At 37.6% G+C, this 22,024-nt stretch overlaps 1 protein-coding gene across 3 annotated transcripts in view; it reads left to right on the top strand.

Moving 5' to 3' along the window:
* Positions 1–22,024, top strand: part of GABBR2 (gamma-aminobutyric acid type B receptor subunit 2) — a 489,241-nt gene that overhangs the window by 273,402 nt on the left and 193,815 nt on the right. For all 3 annotated transcript variants that reach the window (XM_074824225.1, XM_074824235.1, XM_074824243.1), the window contains one exon: positions 2,952–3,012. In XM_074824225.1, the coding sequence (XP_074680326.1) occupies positions 2,952–3,012 (61 nt within the window). The remainder of the gene's footprint in view (positions 1–2,951; positions 3,013–22,024) is intronic.

Genomic DNA, 22,024 nt, shown 5'->3' with positions numbered 1-22,024 from the left:
TATTTATATCACATTTTTTACCCCAAATGTAATTGTCTTATTTTTCATAAAATAGCTGTGAAAGCATAGAGCAATGGGTGACTCTCATTAGTTTCCTTCCTATTCCTGTTTTAAGAAATGAAGCTATCACAATTTATACAATTTCTCAGTGTTCATGAGGAGCACTCCTTTCTGCCACATTGGCAGAACCAAATACTGCAGTAAACAACACTATGTCCATGTCTGCTGGGGCTACCTAAAGCCCCAGAAAAAAATCTAGGAATGCTTCCTCACCCAGCACACGGGAATTTTAGAGTCTCAAGGCATTTAAGGTACTTGAGACGCTGTAGCTACTTGTCACATATTATTATGAAGCAGCATGTTCCCAAGGAGCAAAGAACCAAGCGGTAACTGCAGCTGCAGTTGCAGTTTGATGCCTGAGTAATAAATATGTGCTGTCATCATCATGGATTGTGCTAGAGATTCCTGCTTTGAGACCTCTTGCTGATATGTTTTTTGTTGATTTTACCTTTGAAAACAGATTTATTAATAGGATTATATGTAGAATAAATAGCCAATTTCAATTTCTCAAAATTGTTTTTTTTCTATTAGTATCTGCATGTGTAACATACAAACGCTGTAGTTTGTGAACAATACCCAGGACAATGTCAAACCTCATAAAATAGTATTTAGAAATTGTTATTCCTTATAATAACCCATTTGACTTTTTATCATTTTCCAGTAATCTTTAATGACAGTAAAATACTGTGATTGAATAATTTTGCAGATAATAAAGACATTTTCACATGAGTTGTTCCATAACTCTTTCAGCACCATCATCCGTATCTTTATTTATCTACTGCTTAGATCAGTATAAGACACAAATCTTAGCAAAGGGAAGTTGATTAAAAAAATACTTCTAAATCTATAACTATATTTTTTTAAATCAAAATTTTTACATTTATTCAAAGCATTCAGACTTGATTTATGTTTTGTTGATAGCTTCAGAACATGTCAATGAGGACGTACGTATTTAGTCAGTAGCTGCATATGGTGTATGTCTGTCCTACTGAACGATGAAAATGTGGATGATTTTGCAAGAAGCAATGATAATATTGCAAAACAGTTGCACTTGGAATCTAGAAAATTTTCTGAACTGGTATACTACCAATAATAGATGACAGTCATATGTTATCATAGATGATAGAAGTGATGCTTGCTGTATGTTTATCTATAAATAGCACTTTAGTAGACTACAATTTACAGGCCTATTAACTTGTAATAAAAGAGTAAGAGGAGACAGAGTTAAAATAAAAGGTAATAAATTTAAAACCAAATTAAAAAGTAATTTTTCCACACAGTGAAAAATTTAACTACACAAAATTTAAGTACTTGGTTCTGTGACCAACACAGGTCACAGAACCGAGAATTTAGCAAGGTTAAGATTGGATTGACTACAGATACATGTCTGAAATGAAGTGACACTTGCATAGCATCATTACAAGTCTTTAATATTTTTTACTATATTTTACTTAAACCAAGTAGCCACTTAAACTAAGTAGACAAATGCATTATGATCATGTTCAAACAAATGAAGGGATATTAAAAACTACCCCAAACTAAAGGACATCTGCATGAAGGCTGCTAAGGTGCACACATAAATCTGCCTGCTAATGTTTTACATTCTCTCTTGGAGCTGTGCTAACAGCCACTGGATGAGATTTAGCTCAATTGGATTTCAGTGGGAGCAGCTCCTGTGTCCTTCTGTGACTGTCCCCAGAATCACTCCCATTACCAGTGTTCTTTTGCTCTTTTTGTCATAGATTGGGGCTTTGGGCTTTTAAGGCTTAGCACAAGGTAGTTTACACTTGTTGAAGGGTGTCATTTACTATTTATCAAAGGGAAATCATGTTTTGTGGCTTGCAGGAAAAGTGGGGTGAGTGTGCTGTACTACACATCTGTTGTACGGTTCCTGCAGGGAGCTGATTTCAGTAACTCAGATGCTTCAGTGCATCCCTTTAGTGACCAGAAAGGGTTATCCTAAAAAAGGGTGGCTTGCACAGAGAAATATATTGTAGTGTTACAAGCTTATCGTTTGGTTTCTCTTACCCTGTTTGCTAAAACAAAGATTAACAGAGACAATAATAGTAAACCAAACTGGGGATGCAGTAAAACAGCAATCTATATTGACAGGACTCAGCACTCCACTGCAGGTTCAAAATATTAAAAATACTTCTTTGCATAAGTGAATGAAAACCTCTTCTTTCATACTCAGTTATGAAATAGCTGAAGTAAGGAAGAAATTTAACAAGATCTTTTCTTAATTTAAGTCGGAAAGATGGGATGAAAGATAGGAGTAATTTGCTAGGGATATGTATGGAGGTTTCAGTGTTACGTGACCATTATTTTGAGGAGTAACAATATGTAGCACAAAGGATAGTACTGACTTAAAGGCATTACATTTAAGAATACTAGGACATGCATGTTTGTGTAGTACAAAACCAAGCCACAAGAGCTACTGGTATCCATAATCAAGTCGGATAAGTACATAAGTAGGTTATAGAGCCATTTGGAGAACCATATGATGAATGAGATAGAGAATGATTTTCTTGTGTGATCTTTGATAGCTCTTACATATCCTTGATAAAAACAGTCACATAGTGAAAATCAATTGTTTGCATATCTCTTGTACTCTGAGATTCAGTAAGTTACTGGCTTTATTGTACCTCCATTTTCATCCATGAAAAGTGCATGATAGTACAGGTCAACTTTCCAAGGACATTTGAAATCTGTGAAAGAAACCTTTAAGGAGGTGTTATTGAGTTATTTTAACCTTGGTTGAATCTGCTGTCTTCAAGGTTTAAGCCTTGTTTGGTTAATTTTAATAGTGAATGGAAAATAATTGCAGTGTTAATGAAACTGTGTTATGAGAGATTTATAAAACTTTTAAGGTATTTATTTATTTTATTTAGGGTCAAGTTGTTTTCAGAAATGGAGAGAGGATGGGAACCATCAAATTTACACAATTCCAAGGTAGGTTGCAAAAAATTCAATTTTCATTATAATTATGTATGCAATTTCAAACTTGTGTGTCAGTTGCATTTGTTTCAGGATGTTTTAAATATGTACAATTATTTTGAAAAGGAACTACTTGGAAGATGCAACAAGGTATTTAGAAAGTTTTGTTACCTGTTTAAAATACTGTGTTTTGAACCCTGAGTGGTCTGAGGTATTCCCAGATACTTCCAAGAATTTTTCTAGAAGAAAATCCACATACTTATAGAAACTACTGATCTATAACAGCGAACAGCTGTTGGAAAAGCTCTACTTGTCAGCTAAGCATCCACTTCTTAATAGAGTTGTTTTTGAAAACTGAATCTGAAGAGGAATTTAGAGAGGATTTTTGCTGTTAAGCTCTTTCAAGTTAGTGTTTGTGTTCTCTGAAGACTCACTTTTGACATTCTGCAACTGCTTGCTAAAAGTTGCTTCAGGAGTCAGTCCCTCAGTGTGCAGAGGACACAAACTGCTGACCTCATCCCTTGGAGGCAACACACTCCACAGTGCCAAGCCTTCTGCATCCTCTCAGCCTGAGCTGATCCTCCAGGGAATGGTCTCAGCAGCAGAGACCACAAGTGTAGCCGCGGGGATTTGTCAAGGGTCATTTGCAGCTGGGACGAGGTGCTTCCTGGGGAGAGTTTTCTGCAGAAATGGTGATTCATAGAAGGCATGTTATAGTTGTTTCTACAGCTTATAGAATGCAATTCATGGTTTTGTTCCTAGGCTAAGGCTGAGACAAAACTGGACATGATTGCATTTGGATGGTCTCATGAGAGTAGTAGTGAGAAAGCTGGAAAGTCCTTTTCAGACAACGCATGAGAAAGAAGCATGCACTCCCTTTGTCTTCAGGAGATCACTTTAAACATAATCCTGCTGACCAAGTTACAAAGGCTTATCCTTTAAACAGAAATTGTCTGCTGTATGGGCATTATTATTAATGAACAGCAATGCACTTGAGGGGATCTGTTACTCATTCTAATTTACTGAAGCAATCTTTGGGATTGCTCTTGCCTTCACAACTATAACTGATGCTATTAACTCATGTTCCCTGAAGCATTTCTACCCACTAAAACTTTGCAGACGTCATCTCATGATAATATAATTTAGAAATTCTTGCTCAACACTAATGATAAATATTTATTGTTTCATCTTCTTCCTTCACCCCTCTCCCCATTTTTTCATAGTAGCAGTGTTTACAGCCACATGAAAGAATCATGAGAAAATATTGTGCAAAATATTGGCACATTCCCTCTGCGCATTAAGGATGTGACTAGGGATCATGGGGAGATGCAACATGTATCTTCTGAACTAGTCTGGAGGAGCAATAGAAATCCAGGATAGCTGATTTTATGTAGATTTTTGTTTCCAACCATTCAAATTGAGTTTCTTTATAATGTTTTCGTTTTCACATCAGATGGTATTTAACACCAATGGTTTTACCATCAGTTGAAGTACTGTTTGGTCAATACAAACATAGGAGACAGACGCCCATTTTATAATTCCTTGCAATTACAAAATTACTATTTTAGAACTGATTCAGGCACATACTTAGGATTTTGATCATCAACTGAAGGTTCTAATTAACCTACAGGAAAAAATAACCCAAGCATTCTATGGAGAAATGCAGGACAAGGGCTGGATTATCTCTCATGCAAGCAATCATCTGTCAACACATCTGAAGCCTGGTTTTAAGTTTTGTTTAGATTTGTATTAATTTTTGAAATTAAAAGAATGTACAAAAATGTATGAGAAATTGAAATAAGGAACAGTATAACAACATAGGTGAAAGTAATCTGAACAGTATAACAACACAGGTGAAAGTAATCTCTTTTTTTAACTACAAATAATATTCTAACTATTAAAATTTTTTTAATCTGTTCTTTTCATTGGTATTGTTTTTATACAAGGCTTTTATATTCAACACGTGGTATAATTGTAGAAATTATTAATTTGTTCAAAAGACTTCTTTATTGGTTAGGAAGCTTTCTGAAACATTCACATTAACTTTTAATAAATCTTGGACTATTGGGGAAATTTCTAATCATGGAAAGAAGTTAATTAAGTCCAGTACTAAAAATTGTAAATGGGCTTTTCCTTTGTAGTTATAGCTGTTAGGTGCTATCAAACTCGAGACAGATACAACTCATTCATTAAATCTTTTTTTTAGAATATAATACAAATCATGATGATTTTTAGGAAAAAAAAAAAAGACCACATCAAACATGTCTTGTAAATGCTTTTATGAGATTAATTGTAGTTATGAGTGCAGCATATATTAAATGTATCAGTAGCTTATTATCCAAAAATAATAATTGCAAATCATCAGTCTTAGTATTCTATACCTCAAGAGTAATTTCTTCATCTACACTGGTTTATAGCTTTGTTAACAATTTGAATGAAAATGCACAGTTATAATTTAATGCAGAAAAATAAAACAGGTAAATAGGTAATCATATATCAGAAGTAGGATTCCTTGGCCAAAAATGCTGTTCCTCGTTTGCCAGGGTAGAAAATCAGCTGGGTAGACTCAGCAGCTTCATTTTCTGTTCTTTGCTGTAAACTTTTGTGTTAATGAGACTATCTGCAAACATTTGGCTGTGGAAAAAGCAGACAGCCATGTCTGCCAGAGGCAAGGGAAAACCAGCCTGTGAGGGTTCAGAGGGTAACTGCAGTATGCCTGACACGCTGTGATGAAGTTCTGAATAGCTGGTTTAATTTTGAATCTGGATATAGTTTTTCCCAAACTCACGCTAGTCATGTCTCTTTTTCAGCTTCTGTGCAGCCTGTTAGTTTTGCAAGTGGTCAAACAGATGGTGCCAGAGATAGCTGTGACCGAACTGCTTACTGCTTTATAGATCATGAATACCACCCAGGAATGATTTAGTATGCAGCAGAGGATACAAAGCACATGTAATAGCATTTTCTTTCCCTACCTTACTGGCAAATAAAGAGCAGTCTGTCACTCTAGCTCAAATATCCAAGTGATGTTTGAAACTGGCATCCTTCCGAATGAATGGCAATTTTTCCATGGGTGCAATTAAGGACTATTGTCATTGTCAAACATAGTTGAAGTAGATGGCCAAAATCTTTTGGCTAGTGAGAGCTGAAAGAGGGTCCTGGCAACTGTTGTGTGCATATCAAGGAGCAGTAAGGGCAGCAACAAAACTGAGATTGTAGAATACTGTGATACAGGAGGCTGCAAGAACAGAGATATATCTGTCCTTCAAAGTGTTTCCCTTTGACAGATCTTTTCTGATTAATCTGACTGGAGCCTAAGAGGCACCTTGCTTTCAGTCATATTCCTATTTCTGTCAGGCATTAGAGAAATCTTAAGAGACTTCTGTGCTGGAATAGGTTAAAAAGGAAAATTAAAGCTGAATTGTAAGCAAATACCATTGAAATGTGCACAAATCATGCTTCTTGTAGATAGGAACAAAAGTCGGTGCATCTTGAGAAAACTTGAAGAAAGTGGGTGGTCATTTGCTATATCATTCTGGGGAGAATTTGAGAGTTTCAACTTATTTAGGGTAATATGACATTTGGTAGTGTTGAAGGCTGATCTAGGTATCAAGCAAGAGTGAGAGTGTGGCTTGTCAAGTGTGACACCATTGGTCTTCTTAGAAAAGGCCTTACTGAATTTCTGGAGTAAAAGTTGGGTGGGAGTGTTAATCTGCTCGAGGGTAGGGAGGCTCTGCAGAGAGATCTGGACAGGCTGGAGTGATGGGCTAAGGCCAACTGTAGGAGTTTCAATAAGGCCAAATGCCGGGTGCTGCACTTGGGCCACAACAACCCCCAGCAGCGCTACAGGCTTGGGGAGGAGTGGCTGGAGAGCTGCCAGTCAGAGAGGGACCTGGGGGTGTTGATTGACAGCCGGCTGAACATGAGCCAGCAGTGTGCCCAGGTGGCCAAGAAGGCCAATGGCATCCTGGCTTGTGTGAGAAATAGCGTGGCCAGCAGGGACAGGGAAGTGATCTTACCTCTGTACTCGGCACTGGTGAGGCCGCACCTCGATTACTGTGTTCAGTTTTGGGCCCCTCACTACAAAAAGGACATTGAATTACTCGAGCGTGTCCAGAGAAGGGCAACGAAGCTGGTGAAGGGTCTGGAGCACAGGTCGTACGAGGAGCAGCTGAGGGAACTGGGGTTGTTTAGTCTGGAGAAGAGGAGGCTGAGGGGAGACCTCATCGCCCTCTACAGCTACCTGAAAGGAGGTTGCAGAGAGCTGGGGATGAGTCTCTTTAACTAAGTAACAAGCGATAGGACAAGAGGGAATGGCCTCAAGTTGCTCCAGGGAAGGTTTAGACTAGATATTAGGAAGCATTTTTTTACAGAACAGGTTGTTGGGTGTTGGAATGGGCTGCCCAGGGAGGTGGTGGAGTCCCCATCCCTGGAGGTGTTTAAGAGTAGGGTTGACATAGCGCTTAGGAATATGGTGTAGATGGGAACTGTTAATGTTGGGTTGATGGTTGGACTGGATGATCTTCAAGGTCTTTTCCAACCTAGACAATTCTGTGATTCTGTGATTCTATGAACAGAAACAGACAAACAAATGTCTACTCTACAGTCAAGAGCAAGGTACACGAGAATCCAGGATTGCTTTCTTGGAGCCTCAGTTCATCTACCTAGTTCTGACTTGTTTGCTGTCCACAACTGCTTCAGTGAAGGAGACATTGGCAGTTCTCCAGAATCACCTGCAGATACAACAGCTTGTTCTCCAGGGGCATCAATCTAACCCTGAAAGAGTTTCCTTCTATTATTCTAAATACAATCCATCAGACTCTTAAGTACTTCTGGTTCTTACTTCCATAAGGGTTCATATAAATAATAAGACTAATTGCTTTTTAATATGTTTTTATATTTAACACCTGTCCAGTATATAAACAACAAAATCAGTTCATGGCTTTTCTTTCCGTGATCATGTTGAAGGAATATAATCCAAGAAACAGAAAATATGTAGTAACAACTCTGAAAACTCAAATTTGAAATATCTCATATCGTATATCTGTAATCTGTGGTGTCAAATATCCAGAATCAGTGGATTTAAATTCCTCTGCTTCTGCAGCATATTTACAAAGTGAGAATAAAATCTCTTTATAAATACTAATTTTTTTCAAAGATTAAGGAGTACCTTTGAATAGCTGGATATGAATTTATGGGAAAAGTGAATGAAGTACAGAATTCTGTTGGCTGAACTGAATTTGAATAACAAGCAATAAATAATCGCTAGTGTCATGTAATGAACAATAAAGATGTAAAACAAACTGCATGCAGTTTATCCTGGGCAGCTGGATTCTTCTGGAAAAGATTACTCTGTCATTAAAGACATGCAAAAAAAGGAATTAATTAAGGAGTCAGAAAACTTACTTCTGACGCATCCTAACTGGAGCGCTTAACTGTGGTCACAAAAACGTGTGTTTGGTAGACTTCCTGGTGTACCATATCCACTTCATTTTATCTGCATATGGGTAGTGTAGTTAGAATGTATCCATCCATCCATATCTTAGTGACCACTGTTTTTTTCTTAGCTTAGTGATTAATTTATCCTGTCAAATTAAGTCTCTTAAGCAATACCCATAGTGGTTTGTAGCAGCTTTCCAGCACACCACACAAATGAATCCCCACACCCGCCCTGCCCCAAACCTGCTTTTTCAGCTCCAGGGCAGTCAGTGGCAACTACATGGAGCCTTTAATAGGTCCCTCACAATTGAAATCTCCCCAAATAATAGTTTTCTACATGCTATCAGATGTTTCAATACCAGTTCATCCTGATAGTCTGAATTGTGGTATACAAAAACCCATTGGTGCTATCTTGTCTTATAACTTGTCATTTAGAATGCTGGTTCAACAAATATTTTAGGCATTGCATTTCAGTCACACTACCTCTGCAGAGTACCACTTCCCTCTTCTGTTGGCAGTGATGTTTTGTTAACCAATTTGGGATAGTATCATCTATATGAAACTACAAGGTATCCACAAAACTGATGTAGAGTCCCATTTCAATGAAAAGAATAGCTTCCTAATATGGAGAGATATACCAAGTAGAGTCCTGAAAGGGTGTGCCTTAAATCTGGAGTCACTGAATGTTGTCGTTGCTGATTAAGAAGATGATCTAGAATGTGTAATTATGAAATGTACAATGGTCTCTGAGGAAGCCAGCAAGCACAAGGGGACTAGACAAGGATTCAACAATATCTTAACAAATTGAAGAAGTAATCAGGAAAAAACAGAATGCATTTTATTTAGGTCAAATGCCTGGTGCTACATTGGGAATAAACTGCTGCAAATACAAATTGGGGAACAATTCACCAGGCCATAGTTATACATAAGAGGAACTAGGAGTTAGAATGGGTCACATGAATAAGCCAAAACATGAAGAGGTAAAAAAAGAAAAATTTTATACTGAGATGTATAAATAATAGTATCCTTTCAATCTACCCAGTACCAAAAGGCTACAACTAACCAGTCCAGTGCTGATTTAAGGAAAATGTGTAAAGATGACAGAAGATTAAAAACATATTTCATTATGAAAAGTAAAGGATCTAGGCTGCTTAGAGAAGAGAAGATGGTTGAAATATGTGACAAGTGCTGCTGAAACATTTTCTTGTCCTGCCCACATCGGCTGGCTGAGAACTACGGGATTTAAGTAGTAGCAGAGGAGATTTGAGCCAAATATTAGGAAAACGTTTCTAACGAGAAGGGTTTTGAAACTCTGGAAGGTGCATAAAATTGCTACCTCTGAAAGTTTTGATGAACAAGTTAAACAGACCTCTAAAGTGGTGTAGATGTATTCATTGTGCCTTGAGACAAACAGATAACTTTTATTACATCTTGAGGTTTCTGCTAGGCCAGCTGTATTTAATCTTAAGCTTTTGCTCTTCTGCAGTGTCTGTTAAATGATTCTGATGCTCTATTTACAAGTACTTGTCCACTGCATGCTGCTAATACCATTTGTTGTATTTCTTTGAATTGTTTCTAGTAGGAAGCGTAGGATAAGCATGAAATCCTAGACTGTTGATTAGGTTGTTTGTAAGGAGGAAACATAGATTTAGTTGCTCTTCCATCGGTTCTATGTTTTGTTTTTTTCATTTAAATCCAATGTATTATTTGAATGTAAAATGCTTAATTAATCATTAGGGCTTGGATCCCTCATCCGAGTGAGGATCATAACTACTAATAGGTTATAGTGTCAGGCCCTCTCACCCTTTGCCTTCTGGTCTTGGGTTTTTTCCTATGTTGTACAAGATTTTAGCAGGACAAATAGTGAAAGTCATTATCCAGACATATGTATAGCCTGGTCATAAACAGAAAGAGGTGAAAATTACAGTTCTCCTCAGGCAGAAAGTGAATTAAAGCTGGGATTTCCCAAGTATATGATGAGTCTTCTAACTGTTTATATCTAAATAGGTACTATATGAAAGGGAAGTGCTGTACCTTCCCTTCTGCTGATGCATTTGAAAGAAGGGACTCCTGGTCAGTTCTTGACAGAAAGGGGTGTTTCTTCCCCCACCAACACACAAACATACACATGCACATTAAAAAAAAGCATGATAATTAATAAATCTATCAAGAGATACCATTTACCTCCTGACAACCCCAAATAGAAAACTGAAACTTATCCCTTGTCTGTATACCAAGTGGTAGGATATGGAGTGCAGAGATTTTAGTGTTTTGATGGCTGATGATGGGACACCTGATAACCTGTTTGAATCTGACCATAATTATTTGTATGTCTAGTGCATGAAGAATTGCAGTGTTCGGTCAGATAACAAGCTCTGTCCAGCTCAGTATGTGCTTGGTAGTGGACACTGAGGAAAGGATATGGCATATGCCAGTTATGGATATCTGTATCAGAACAGGTGTATATAGAATTCTTTCTTCTCTGTTTCACACTCTGAGTTCCAAAAGGCAAGTGTTTTTATGACTTTTTGAGCTGGAGGGTGTCTTTGGACCATCAGGTTTAACAGTTGCATGTGGATTTATCCTCTACCAATTTGTCATATCTTTCATGAATCCATTTATACTTTTGGCCTTCAACACATCCAGTGGCAATGAGTTTCACTAAATAATTATGCATGTAATGATTAAAGTCCTTCCATCTGTTTGTTTGTTTGTTTTAAACCCGCTATCTCACAATTTCATTGGGCATACCCTCCTTCTTGTAGTGTGAGAAGCAATGAATAATTGTGTCTTATTCACTTTCTTCATATCATTCATGTTTTACAGATCTCTCTTATCAATGACTCTCTTTTAGAAATGCGAGTCATTGTCATCTGTTTAGTTTTTTCATCATGTAAAAGCTGCTCTAATAATCTATAGATTCTAATAATGTCCTGCCTCTCCTGATGCTCTTATTCCCTTTTTGTGAGAGCTTAATGAGAGCCACACATAGCATTGAAACATCCACCTCCATACCTCACACTGCTCAATGACCTTTTCGTGTTATTTTAATTGCTTTCCCACATTCATCCCTTCTTTGCCTCTTTGGCCAGCAGTGAGCACAGCACTGATGTTTTCAAAGAACCAACCACAGTAAATCCAAGGTAAATCCTGGATGCTATTAATTAATTAGCACCAACCACTATGTATGTATACTTGATATTACTTTTCTCTTGTATGTTACTCTGTAGTTTACTAACACTGAACATTACCTGTCATTTTATTATCTGTATCTCAGGCACTTTTATACAGTCTTCTGTCAGATGAAAACATAAAGGGGATTATATTTTTGTATATGTTTATAGCTGTTTTCCCCTTTCATTGTCAGATTGTTTTGGACACATTTCCTGTTCAATTTCTCTTTTTGTTCCACACCTACAAGCAGCAGTGTTTTCCCCTAAATCAGTTATTCTTCTTGTAATCTATTCTATTGGTATTATTTACTAGTTGTTGGGGCTGTTTGTTTTGTTTTTATAAACAAACATGGAATAACATACTGAGATTCAGGTACCTAAACTGTGCACATATACTGTCAAACTGGAGAAAGGACAGATAAGAGCTACAGAAATTGTTTTGGGGTCTTAGGACATTATTTATAAAGAAATATTAGTGGGATTAAGTGTTTGGAGTTGCTAGAGTCGCCTCATTTAGATCAAGCTGTATTGTGTAGATATAAATTGCAAGGCCAGAGAGGACATGCTGAAAGGGTATGCTGATACTGCAGCTGCTGGTTGTCACAGCAGCTTATCTTGTTTTACCTGAGCTAGCTTTAAACTGGTCAACTGGGCTGCTGCTAGTAGTGTAGCAACAATAACATGGAGCAAACCGTAAACTGGAAATCTTCCCAGGAACAAAATAAGCATTTTGGTAGGTAGCCTTTCCTTTGGGAGCACAGCTCTGGGAGACCACAGCTTTGCAGCTATCAGCATTCAAGCTAGCTAGTTTAAGGCTAGCTGGGTACTTCTGTGCCACCCAAATTTGCAGTAGGCATGAAAGAGTTGTTGGGAAAAGTTGGATTCATTTTTTTCCCCCTCAGGCATCAGAGGCAGGCATGTGTGAGGAGCAGGGGAGACCTATTTATCATTGTGTCTCTGTGCCTGTGTTTTATAGAGCAGTTCATCCCTTGGGAGGTGGTTTGGACTGTGCATATAATTTTTACTGGGACAAGCACACACATTATAGAAATAGCTGTAGTTTTTATAGGATTCCAGTTCATCTGGCATACTTTGAGGCACAAAGTGTTTCATAGGAACTGATAAGTCTCTGTCACTATTTTGTGCAAAAATGTCTTAGGAGCTGTCTTAAATACCAAGAAAAAGGACTGACGTTCAAAAGTAACAGCAAGGAAAAAAAAGTTGGAAAGCAATGGAAAATAATTTTACAATAATTAATCTCTACAAAAGTTTGAATTACCCAGGTCCACAAAGTTAACAGAAATTAGTACCCCACTAAAGAAATGGTGTCTGAGAAAGACCCGAAAGAATTGTCAGCTGTGTCCTTCAGAGCTCTCCTACTTTTACTGCAATTTAAAAAATACTTTTTTTTTTTTCCAATCAATATTCAGAATCCTACCTCTACTAGAGTTAACTTGTTCAGATATTTCATTTCAAGTGATGTACAATGCTGTCCCATCTTTTCACCACCCAGTCGTCTCTGTCTTTTGAAGAGAGGCAGAGTCTCTCTTGAGGTCTGCGGAGCTGCCCCGACCTTCTGCTCTCTGCAGAGCTGTGTGCTGGCAAGTGTCTCCCCTCAGCATCTCGGAGAGATGCTTTTTTTTCTGGAAGAAGTTGTAATACAGTTTCTGCAGGGGGATAAAAAGAGCCAGATGACTTACGAGAAATCCATCAGATGCTGGTGTATATTGCAGGAAAATATTTCATTTCATGTAATTAATAGAGAATGCTGTCTATTGCAATGACATTGTCCCTAACCTGTAGTTTAAATATTTCCCCAAGAGATACAAACCCATGAAATAGAACAACTTTAATTCTTAATGAATGGAAAAGAAGAAAATGAAGTTTACCTACGTCACTAAAAGGACATAGATTTATTACTTGACATTACAGCATTTGAACAGACAAAAACGGAATATTGTTTAGTAGTACACCATGCCAGCATGTAAAGGTTTGTGTAGTTGTAGGCTAGAGATACCAAGATAAGGTTATAATGCCTGACAGATCTCTCAGTTGATGGATTTTTATAGCAAAGAATATTTGACAAAAATTTCCTTTAGACAACTACTTCTGGGATGGTAGGCAATATCATAGTGTTAGGAGAAAACAAAAATGACAGGCAGGCCTATCATAGATAAGGGAGATGAACAAGGAACACTTTTTAAAAAACAGTGAAGATGGATTTGTTCACTGTGTAGGTGACCAAAGGCAGTTGTGAATCATATGCTGCAGAATTCATGCAGGTGTTGGTACTAAACCTTTGAGAGCACAGGAACAGTGTTAATCGAGATATTAGCTAGTTATTAAGGGTACAAAAAGACTAAATTGCTTCCAAATTTACTAGTCCCCCTTTTTGCATCCTAATCATAATTTAGTTTTGTTCTGTCATTAGAAGTGCTAATTTAATTTCAAATCATAGCTGATCATGCAGTCATTGTATTGGCACCTTGTTCTCTAAGCTGACATTTTAGTTTCTGTGAAAACAATCTGTTTCAGTACATCATCATTGGAATCTTGTTCAGAAATTAAAGAATTCTGATTCTGTAAACATGGTAATAGAAAATGAACACATGTAATTAATAGAATTAGGAGGAGAAAAACTTTTGAATTTTGTTTCTAGATGTCTGACCTTAAGTAACACTCTACAACAGCACAGGTGTCATTTTCCAGCTTGAATCACATTATTTAAAATAACTATATTAAATTTGTTATACTTCTGTGATAAGTATCTCTCTGTTTATTTTCAGTGAATCTTGCTGAGATGCTTGAACAGCAATTTATCACTCTTCCTTTCAAAAGAAACTAAGTGGGGTTGACAGTTCAGGAAATAGTACCTTTCCATTTCTTTATTCCCAGTGTCAGTATAGACACTCTGTAGTCACATAAGCTGACTGAGAGCAAGCTCATTTTTCAGAGTTCCCTCTTGCAGACTCTGGGAGTCAAAAAACCCCCAGATTTTTAGGACTTAAGCAAAACATCTTTAAAAAACTTACTATGGACTCTAATGTCCCCTTGCTCCTGGAAAAAAAGGACTGAGTCATACTTTTCTTACTCTTGAGTTATTGGTTCAAAAACTAGAACCAAAGGAAGAACATGAGTGTGGACTGTTGAGAAAAATGTCTGCTTACAATTCCATCCATCTTGGTATTTGTTATCTTCAACTGGAAAGCATGCATAATTTTTTCCTTAAATGGTTATAGAGGACAAGGGGTGAATTCTTCATAAGTAAGTTATTTCATTAGATTGATCTAGTACATCTACCTGTAAAGAAGTGATTTCACCACAGATGATTTAGCAGTGATTTAGTTCAAACTACTGCCAGAATGAAAAATGCATTGAATTAATACTGTGCATGTAAGAAACAGGGTCAGACAGAGGAATAGGGAACTGTCCTTTGCACATAAAATTAAGTGCTGTTTTATATGATCCCTAACTACTGACACAAATCAGTTTGAAACCTGCTGTGTTTTCACTGTATTCCTCCCTGCTTTTTTTAACCTCTACACCATGGACGCATTTTTCCTCCTTGAACTGCTTTCTGCATATCCAAATCAGAACTATGCAGGCCATGCTTGACCTTGACAGACTAGGTGCAGTCTTTGCAGGTTAATCACTTGTGTAGGAGCATTTATGTATAATAATCAATTTCCTTTTTTTTTTACCAGATTTGGGACTTGCCTGGTCTCACCAGGTGGGCTAAGAAGCCCTGCTTGACATGGGAAACACTGGCACAGCCTCTCTGTCAGTGGCTGGGTCACTGCAAATCATCCTGGGGCTACTGATAAGGGCTAGTTTGAAGGAGAAGAGCAATACCTCACTGAAAGGATATCTCCTGAAGTCCACCTGCATAGCTACACACCAGCTTTTGCACTGAGCAAGCTGGATAGCTTTTTGCTGTGAAACATATATTCCCATCTATCATAAAGCCATGGTGGATCCTTGCCTCAATTAAAAGTATGCTATAGGTCCCAAATTAGTAATACAGGTTCCCTGTTGTGGCCATTTTAAAAGGTCAGGTTATTTATAAGCCTGGTGAGCCAAATAGCTCCACATTCTGCCCTGAATAGTGTTATAATGGAAAGCTGAGTACGAAGCAGATTCCTGTGCTCCTCGACCAGCATACTGGAAAGAACAAGGTGTCTAACATATACAGATACCCAAATCCTTGAGCAATCAGTTTTACTCTTTCACAAGACTGCTTGTACCACATAGGTTATAGGATGGAGTCACAAGAGAATTTGGTGGATTTCAGGGATATGGCACGTTCAGAAAAGCTGGCAACTCCATCAGGCTCTTGAATATGAAGCGTGTGCTTCCTGCATTTAGGAGAGAAAATGAGAGGCTCCCTGTGCAGAGCAAAGGGAACTAAGCCTTCCTCCCATTCTGGCCCTTCAAAAGGTCAGTGCAGAAAGTGTTATAACACAAAGTGATTTTAACCTGACTTTTCTAATCTGACATTTGGAGCATGGTTGTGGCAGTCTGATGTGACAGCAGGCAAATGTTGTGTTGTGTTAGTAAATGGCAGAGGGCCTGATGAAAAGGAGGAAGTTGTTCACATATTTAGTCTGTGCTTACCCCCTCAAGAGGGAAAGACTACAAAAAACCCCTGAAGTGTGAACCATAAAGATCAGCAAATACATGAAAGTCTTCTTGAATTCAGAGGAGAGAGCAAAATTTTTGAAAAATCATTCATGAGTTTTCACGCCCAGAAAATGTTAAGTTAGATTTAAGGCTGCAGTTGTATACGGAAGCTGTAGATCATCAAAAGCTTTTTAACTGCTCATATCCAGGTTTGATAAATTCAGCTGGCCATCTAAGTGATAACCTGCAGCCAAATGCTAGATTATTGTCTGTGTGTTACAGTTTCATTTTTCAGCACTGTAGGCCTATTTTAATCACTGAAAGCCTCCCAAGACTCAGGCAGCTTTAGGCCAGCTGATGATGTACTGTGATAGATAAAATCAGTGTTGCACATAACTTAAACTGTGGGCTGGCTCTCGAATTAGTGGGGTTTACAGAAGCATGAGTTCTGGGAAGGACTCTGGGCTTGCAGGTCATAAATGTGCCCTATGGATATAGAATGCCCTACTGATGCCATGGGCCAGCGGGTAAGTACAATATTCCATCCCTCCTCTGGGCTTGAGTTGGAATTATAGTTCTGTTTCCCTTATTGATTAATATTTCAGTAATTTTTTTTTAACCACAGTTGAATTTTATTTGTTTTAGCTCTCTTGATCTCTCTACATGTATGGAAGAGGCTGACTAAATGTAAGAAATAAAAACGATAAAATGTTAGGGGGAAAGACAACTGAGTCATAAGACTCATATTTCTAAATCACTCAGGCATTTTGAAAATGCTACCCAAAATGGATTCTCCCCAAATTGAGCAAATCTGAAACCTGTTTTGTAAGATATAGTCAGATAAATGCATCTCCTTTGGCTTCATAACTGAAGACTTGAGCATATAAGCAGTTTTCCAAGCTTTTCTTACCTTAGACATTTGTTGTGATTGACAAAGGAGACCTTGCCAGAGTAATGATAATGTTTTCTTGCTCTTTTACTGAATTAAAAAAGAAAAATGGTCTAGGTAGGAGCATTGCAAAGTCTCTCAGCTCTGCCTTATGGAATTTTGCACTGAGACTTTCTTAACATGAGATCCTAAAGGGAATAAAAGTTTATCTTAAATGATCTGTCAGGTTCAATTTATTTGCAGTAATTGGCCTGGGGCTCTCCCATTTAGCAAAACCTTGGCTGCTGTTGCATGGTCAGAAAAGTTGGAAGAAAAGGCTCTTCTTTCTGCCTACAGATGCACCCATACAAAGCAATTCAGCTAGCATCCCTGGCAGGCTTTTGTATCCTGTAGGGCATCGACAGATGTACTAGAAGAATAACTTTGAGCCTTCACAATCTGCATATGTACCTCCTTGTGCTGGGCAGCAGAGACTAGCAGAAATGTGCACTGCCCCTTTCATGACAGATTTGAGGAATTAATTACATGTGGCCTTCTCCCCTCAAATAGTGCTGCCATAGCTAGGCATGGGCACCAGGGGGAAGGTGCACTCATCCTAGGGGCTGCTGCCAACTATGGACTCTTGGTATGCAATGAAATTATGCTTGTTTGAACTCCAGATTTTGCAGTGCTTCTCCTGAACTCCAGATAAATACAAGCTGCGGATACAAAGGATGGTGAGAGAAAAGGTGATTTCTAGGCCCTAGCAGTATCTGTTGTTTTGTGCTTTCACCAGCTCACTAATATATAGACTAAAAGAACAGGCATAAAAGTAGCTCAGCAGTATCCTTCATTACAATATAATTGATTTCATGACTGTCTGTAATTTACACTCATTCAAGCAGTATTCATTCCAGGTAGCATTTATATTCTCATCATTTTGGATAAATTTAGGGTGAAATATTATGAAATGCTTTATTTAAGACTAGGTATATTCCATTTTCTTGCTTTCCTTTCATCTTCTCGGCTTCACAACGATTATTAAAAACAAGCAAAAAAGGGGGACACAGGAGTAAGGGAGTGAAATGTGACATTTGCATGTCATAAACCAAGCACTCAAAAGTCAGCAATTACAGGATCAAAGGTAAAAGCTCACAAGTATTTTTTTCCCTTCTATTCTTAAGTATAAAATAACTAATGCTGAAAATCTCTAGCAATTGAAAAGTTACAAGCAGCTGAGGTAAGCTCATTCAAGGTCCAGATAAAGAAACGGGAATACTCTATGCTGACAGACCCAATTTTAACTAGGTGAAAGATTAGGTCATAAAGTGGCTTTTAGTCACTTTGCATCAAGAAAGCGAAATTCTGTCCCTGTGCTCATGATGGAGATGGAAACACAGAGTTGAAATGTTTCATAATGTTACTCTAATTTAGTCAAATGGTTTGCCACTTAGCATTTACATATAGTTTCTTGACTAATATAGAAACAGGAAGGCTGCACAAGATGGGCAGAAAGAAAATACAAACTACAGGAATTTCCCCTCTGTCAATCCTTTTATATTCATATTTGTTGGTATTCTCCCAGAGCAGAGGACTACTAGAAAACTAGACCTTGAACACTAGGTTCCATTCTTCCTTTGGGAAAAATGCTCATAACTTTACAATTGGTTAAATTTTGTATAAAAAATAGTGATCGACATATACTGTTGTCTCAGATCCAGCATAAACATACAGTATGCCCTCTGTCACCATTATGTGTGTATTTTCCAGTCTTTGTAGAGGGTCAGTAGCAATCAGTCCCTGAAATATTGATAAACTCCTTTGTGCTTTGACTAGAATATTCTCCTGTGTATTCCGTTTTCTCAGATGATATGAGTTTGCTGGGAATTGTCCTCATCTGAGTTTTGTGAACTGCTGTTCAAGAAATTGCCACTGATTACCTCATAAAGGTCTAAAACAGGAGGAAAGCTTCCTGGCTTGTACACATGGTAGGTTTCCCTTCCTATACTACAATTTAGCTGCCATTGTCAAAGAAAGGATTTTTGCCTCTAGTCCATAATTATGAGGCTAGATAAAGATGTAGGAGAATACTTAGATTAAATGTCAGCCAAATTGTTGGATAGCTACGTAATAGTCAAGCAGTGGAACAAGTTCCCAGGAAGGTTGTGCCATCCACATTTTATTTTTCAGAACAGGCTAGCCTTTTTTTCTACTGAAGATGATGTTAGATAATTAATCCTGATGGAGTGGCCAAGGACAAACAAAACTGAACAATAGATGTCTCTCCTTTTCATCTGGAATGATTCTATAAATTGTGCTGTTCTGTAGAAATCAATAGTTGATCTGTTGGATAAAACCCAATCAACAGATAAAATATAAATGGAGCTGCATCACACTGAATTGGGTCAAATTGCATTGGAAGTGGGTCAAGCCTTTAGGAATCCTTCCTTACTGTTGATTATAATGAGTGCACAAGGTTTTAAAACCAGCTTACTGGTTTTAATCAGCAGTAGCTTATGGTATGATGAATTACTGCTGTGTATATAAATACTTTAATTAAGCAGTGCTTTATGAAGACAGTGTAGTTGTACTGTTGTAAACTCTGTTCCTGATCCAACAAAGTTCTGAGTAGATCCTGAAAGTTAAATTGACCAGGCATTCAGGACTTCCAGCATCTCGCGCAATCAAACCTACAATCTGACAAACAATGCAAGAGACCTTAAGTGAGGTTAACAAATTCCTCTTTCTTGTCAAAAAAAAAAAGTATTGGGTAGGTTCTAGGATATATTTGTTAATTATGCCCATATCTGTGTTTGACCTCCATGCCTAGGTTTATGATAAGCCCCGTCATTGAATCTCCTGGCCAACACAACTGGAAACAGAAGTGGAAATTCCTTAACTTGTATTTCAGAAGTCATAGACCTCTGAAGTTTTTCATTACCAGGAAAAGCTAAACAATTAGCTTAAACTAGTTAAAACAGTGGGAAATTTCAAGACATAGCCTAAGCCCAAACATATCAGTGCAACAGCAGTCATCTTTGGCTGAACTCACTTGTTTGTGTGCTCAGCTCTATTTGTATAGATTTAACTGACAGCAGGATTTTTTTTTTTTTTGTGAGCAGGTATTGTCTAGTGGCCTTTTTACAAACATTTCTTCCAAACATTTGTTCTTTAACTCTTTTCAAAGCTATGCTACTATGCACAATAAATCTGTGTGTAAGAAGGTAATAATTTATTAGATCTATGTTTGTTTTCATTCATCTTTCTTTTGTAAGATGGTCATTTCGGAAGATTAAATCTGTCTCATCTATGATATCCATGAAAAGTCAAAAAACTTACCCAGATATTTGCACCTGGGTAAGTTGTCTTGGTCTACCTTAAAGAAAGATACAGGCCATTCCAGAATGAAACTCAATCTTATCCTTAGGTATGTGTCCCCAGTAGACCAAGCAAATCATGCTCTATAAAAAGTGCCTGTTTTCTTCAACATCTTGACAGGGAGCCTGGAAAAGATAATTGAGATATTGAAGTCTACACCATACTCATTGAAGTTTGGACAGATGAAACGCACCAGATCTTCTTCTAATTAATAAACAGTGTATGAAAGGGAGGAATTAACTACAGTAGTAATAATGAGCTAAATCAAGCACTGTTCAATTGCCTGTTCTGTAGGTTTGAAATCTGCAGTCAATTCTCATATAATAAAGATTAAATAACCAAGTTCAGACACTTACTATTTACTGGCTTTAGATCTCACAAAAATACTTGGGTGCTGCTGAAGAGTAAATCAAACAAAATTAAATCTGTAAATTTGAGAACTCAGCATCCTTGCTGAGAAAGCCCAAACTATATTTTTTAGTAATGCCAATTAAGATTAAATTAAGATTGAAATAATTTTAGATTCCTTCCCAGCACAGTAATTTGGAGAATGGAGCAAATCTGAAAACTAGTTCCTCATAGCAGTCCTGATAGGGATATTAACCTGAATGACTTGTGCTAGCAGGACAAGTGAAAAAAAGAAGCTTTATCATCCTATCTTATACTGTTTGGGCACATGAAGTTTTCTTGTACAGGCAAATCATGGTAAACTCCAAACCGTTACACCATCCATAAACCAGGAGGCTTTCAGCAAGATTGATAATGCCAGGCTCTTTTGCACTTCTTACCCTTTCCATGGTGAACTCTGAATGGTGAGATCCATCCACAGGTGAAAAGGACTTTTGTTACAGTCGGGCTTCAGCCTTTAGACTGACTTTAAAGGTGGTTGGGAATAAGAATTAATTTTGAAAAATTGAGCACATTAATTTTGTAAAAGATAATGGTATGAGAAATTATTTTGAATGTGTATTTATGATGCCAAAGCTCAGTTGTACCTGAACAGTGTAGTTGGTTTAGGGACTCAACAGACTGTGAAATGGTGAGACTTTGTTGTGTGTGGTAGTTTATGTGTTGTCAGCAGAAGACTGTCTTGTCTGAGCAGTCTTGTGGGATGTATCACCTCAGGCTGAGTTCAGTGCCGAAATGAACTCTAAGAGCACAGAAATTGTTAGTGTCATACCTGGGTTTTGAAGACTTTGTGGGCTTTTTTGGGGGCTTCCTGAAGTACCTCTCTGATTGCTTGTTGTCATAGACTTGGTGGACAGCTGTGGCTGACTTTGTCCCCTTGTGGTGCCTGCTGTTCAGTGCAGTAAGCCAGTTTGGTATCTAGTGGCCTGAATACAGACGGAGCTATTCCTGTGTCTCTCTCTTATCAAATTTGTTATCAATGCAGAATATTTTGATGATCACAGCTCTGAAAAAAAAAAAAAAAAGAGTGTTTGGCTATAACTGTACCATTTTATATCTTTCTTTTCTGCATTATTTTTCCTTTTTTTAATATTTGTTAAAATTTACTAAATTTTACTAAATGTAGCAATCCTGTTTAATACCT

This window comes from Strix aluco, chromosome 1 (genome assembly GCF_031877795.1).
Source record: "Strix aluco isolate bStrAlu1 chromosome 1, bStrAlu1.hap1, whole genome shotgun sequence".
In the NCBI taxonomy this organism is placed as follows: Eukaryota; Metazoa; Chordata; class Aves; order Strigiformes; family Strigidae; genus Strix; species Strix aluco.
The sequence above is the reverse complement of the archived record's forward strand: the minus strand, read 5'-3'. Positions and strand labels throughout refer to the sequence as shown.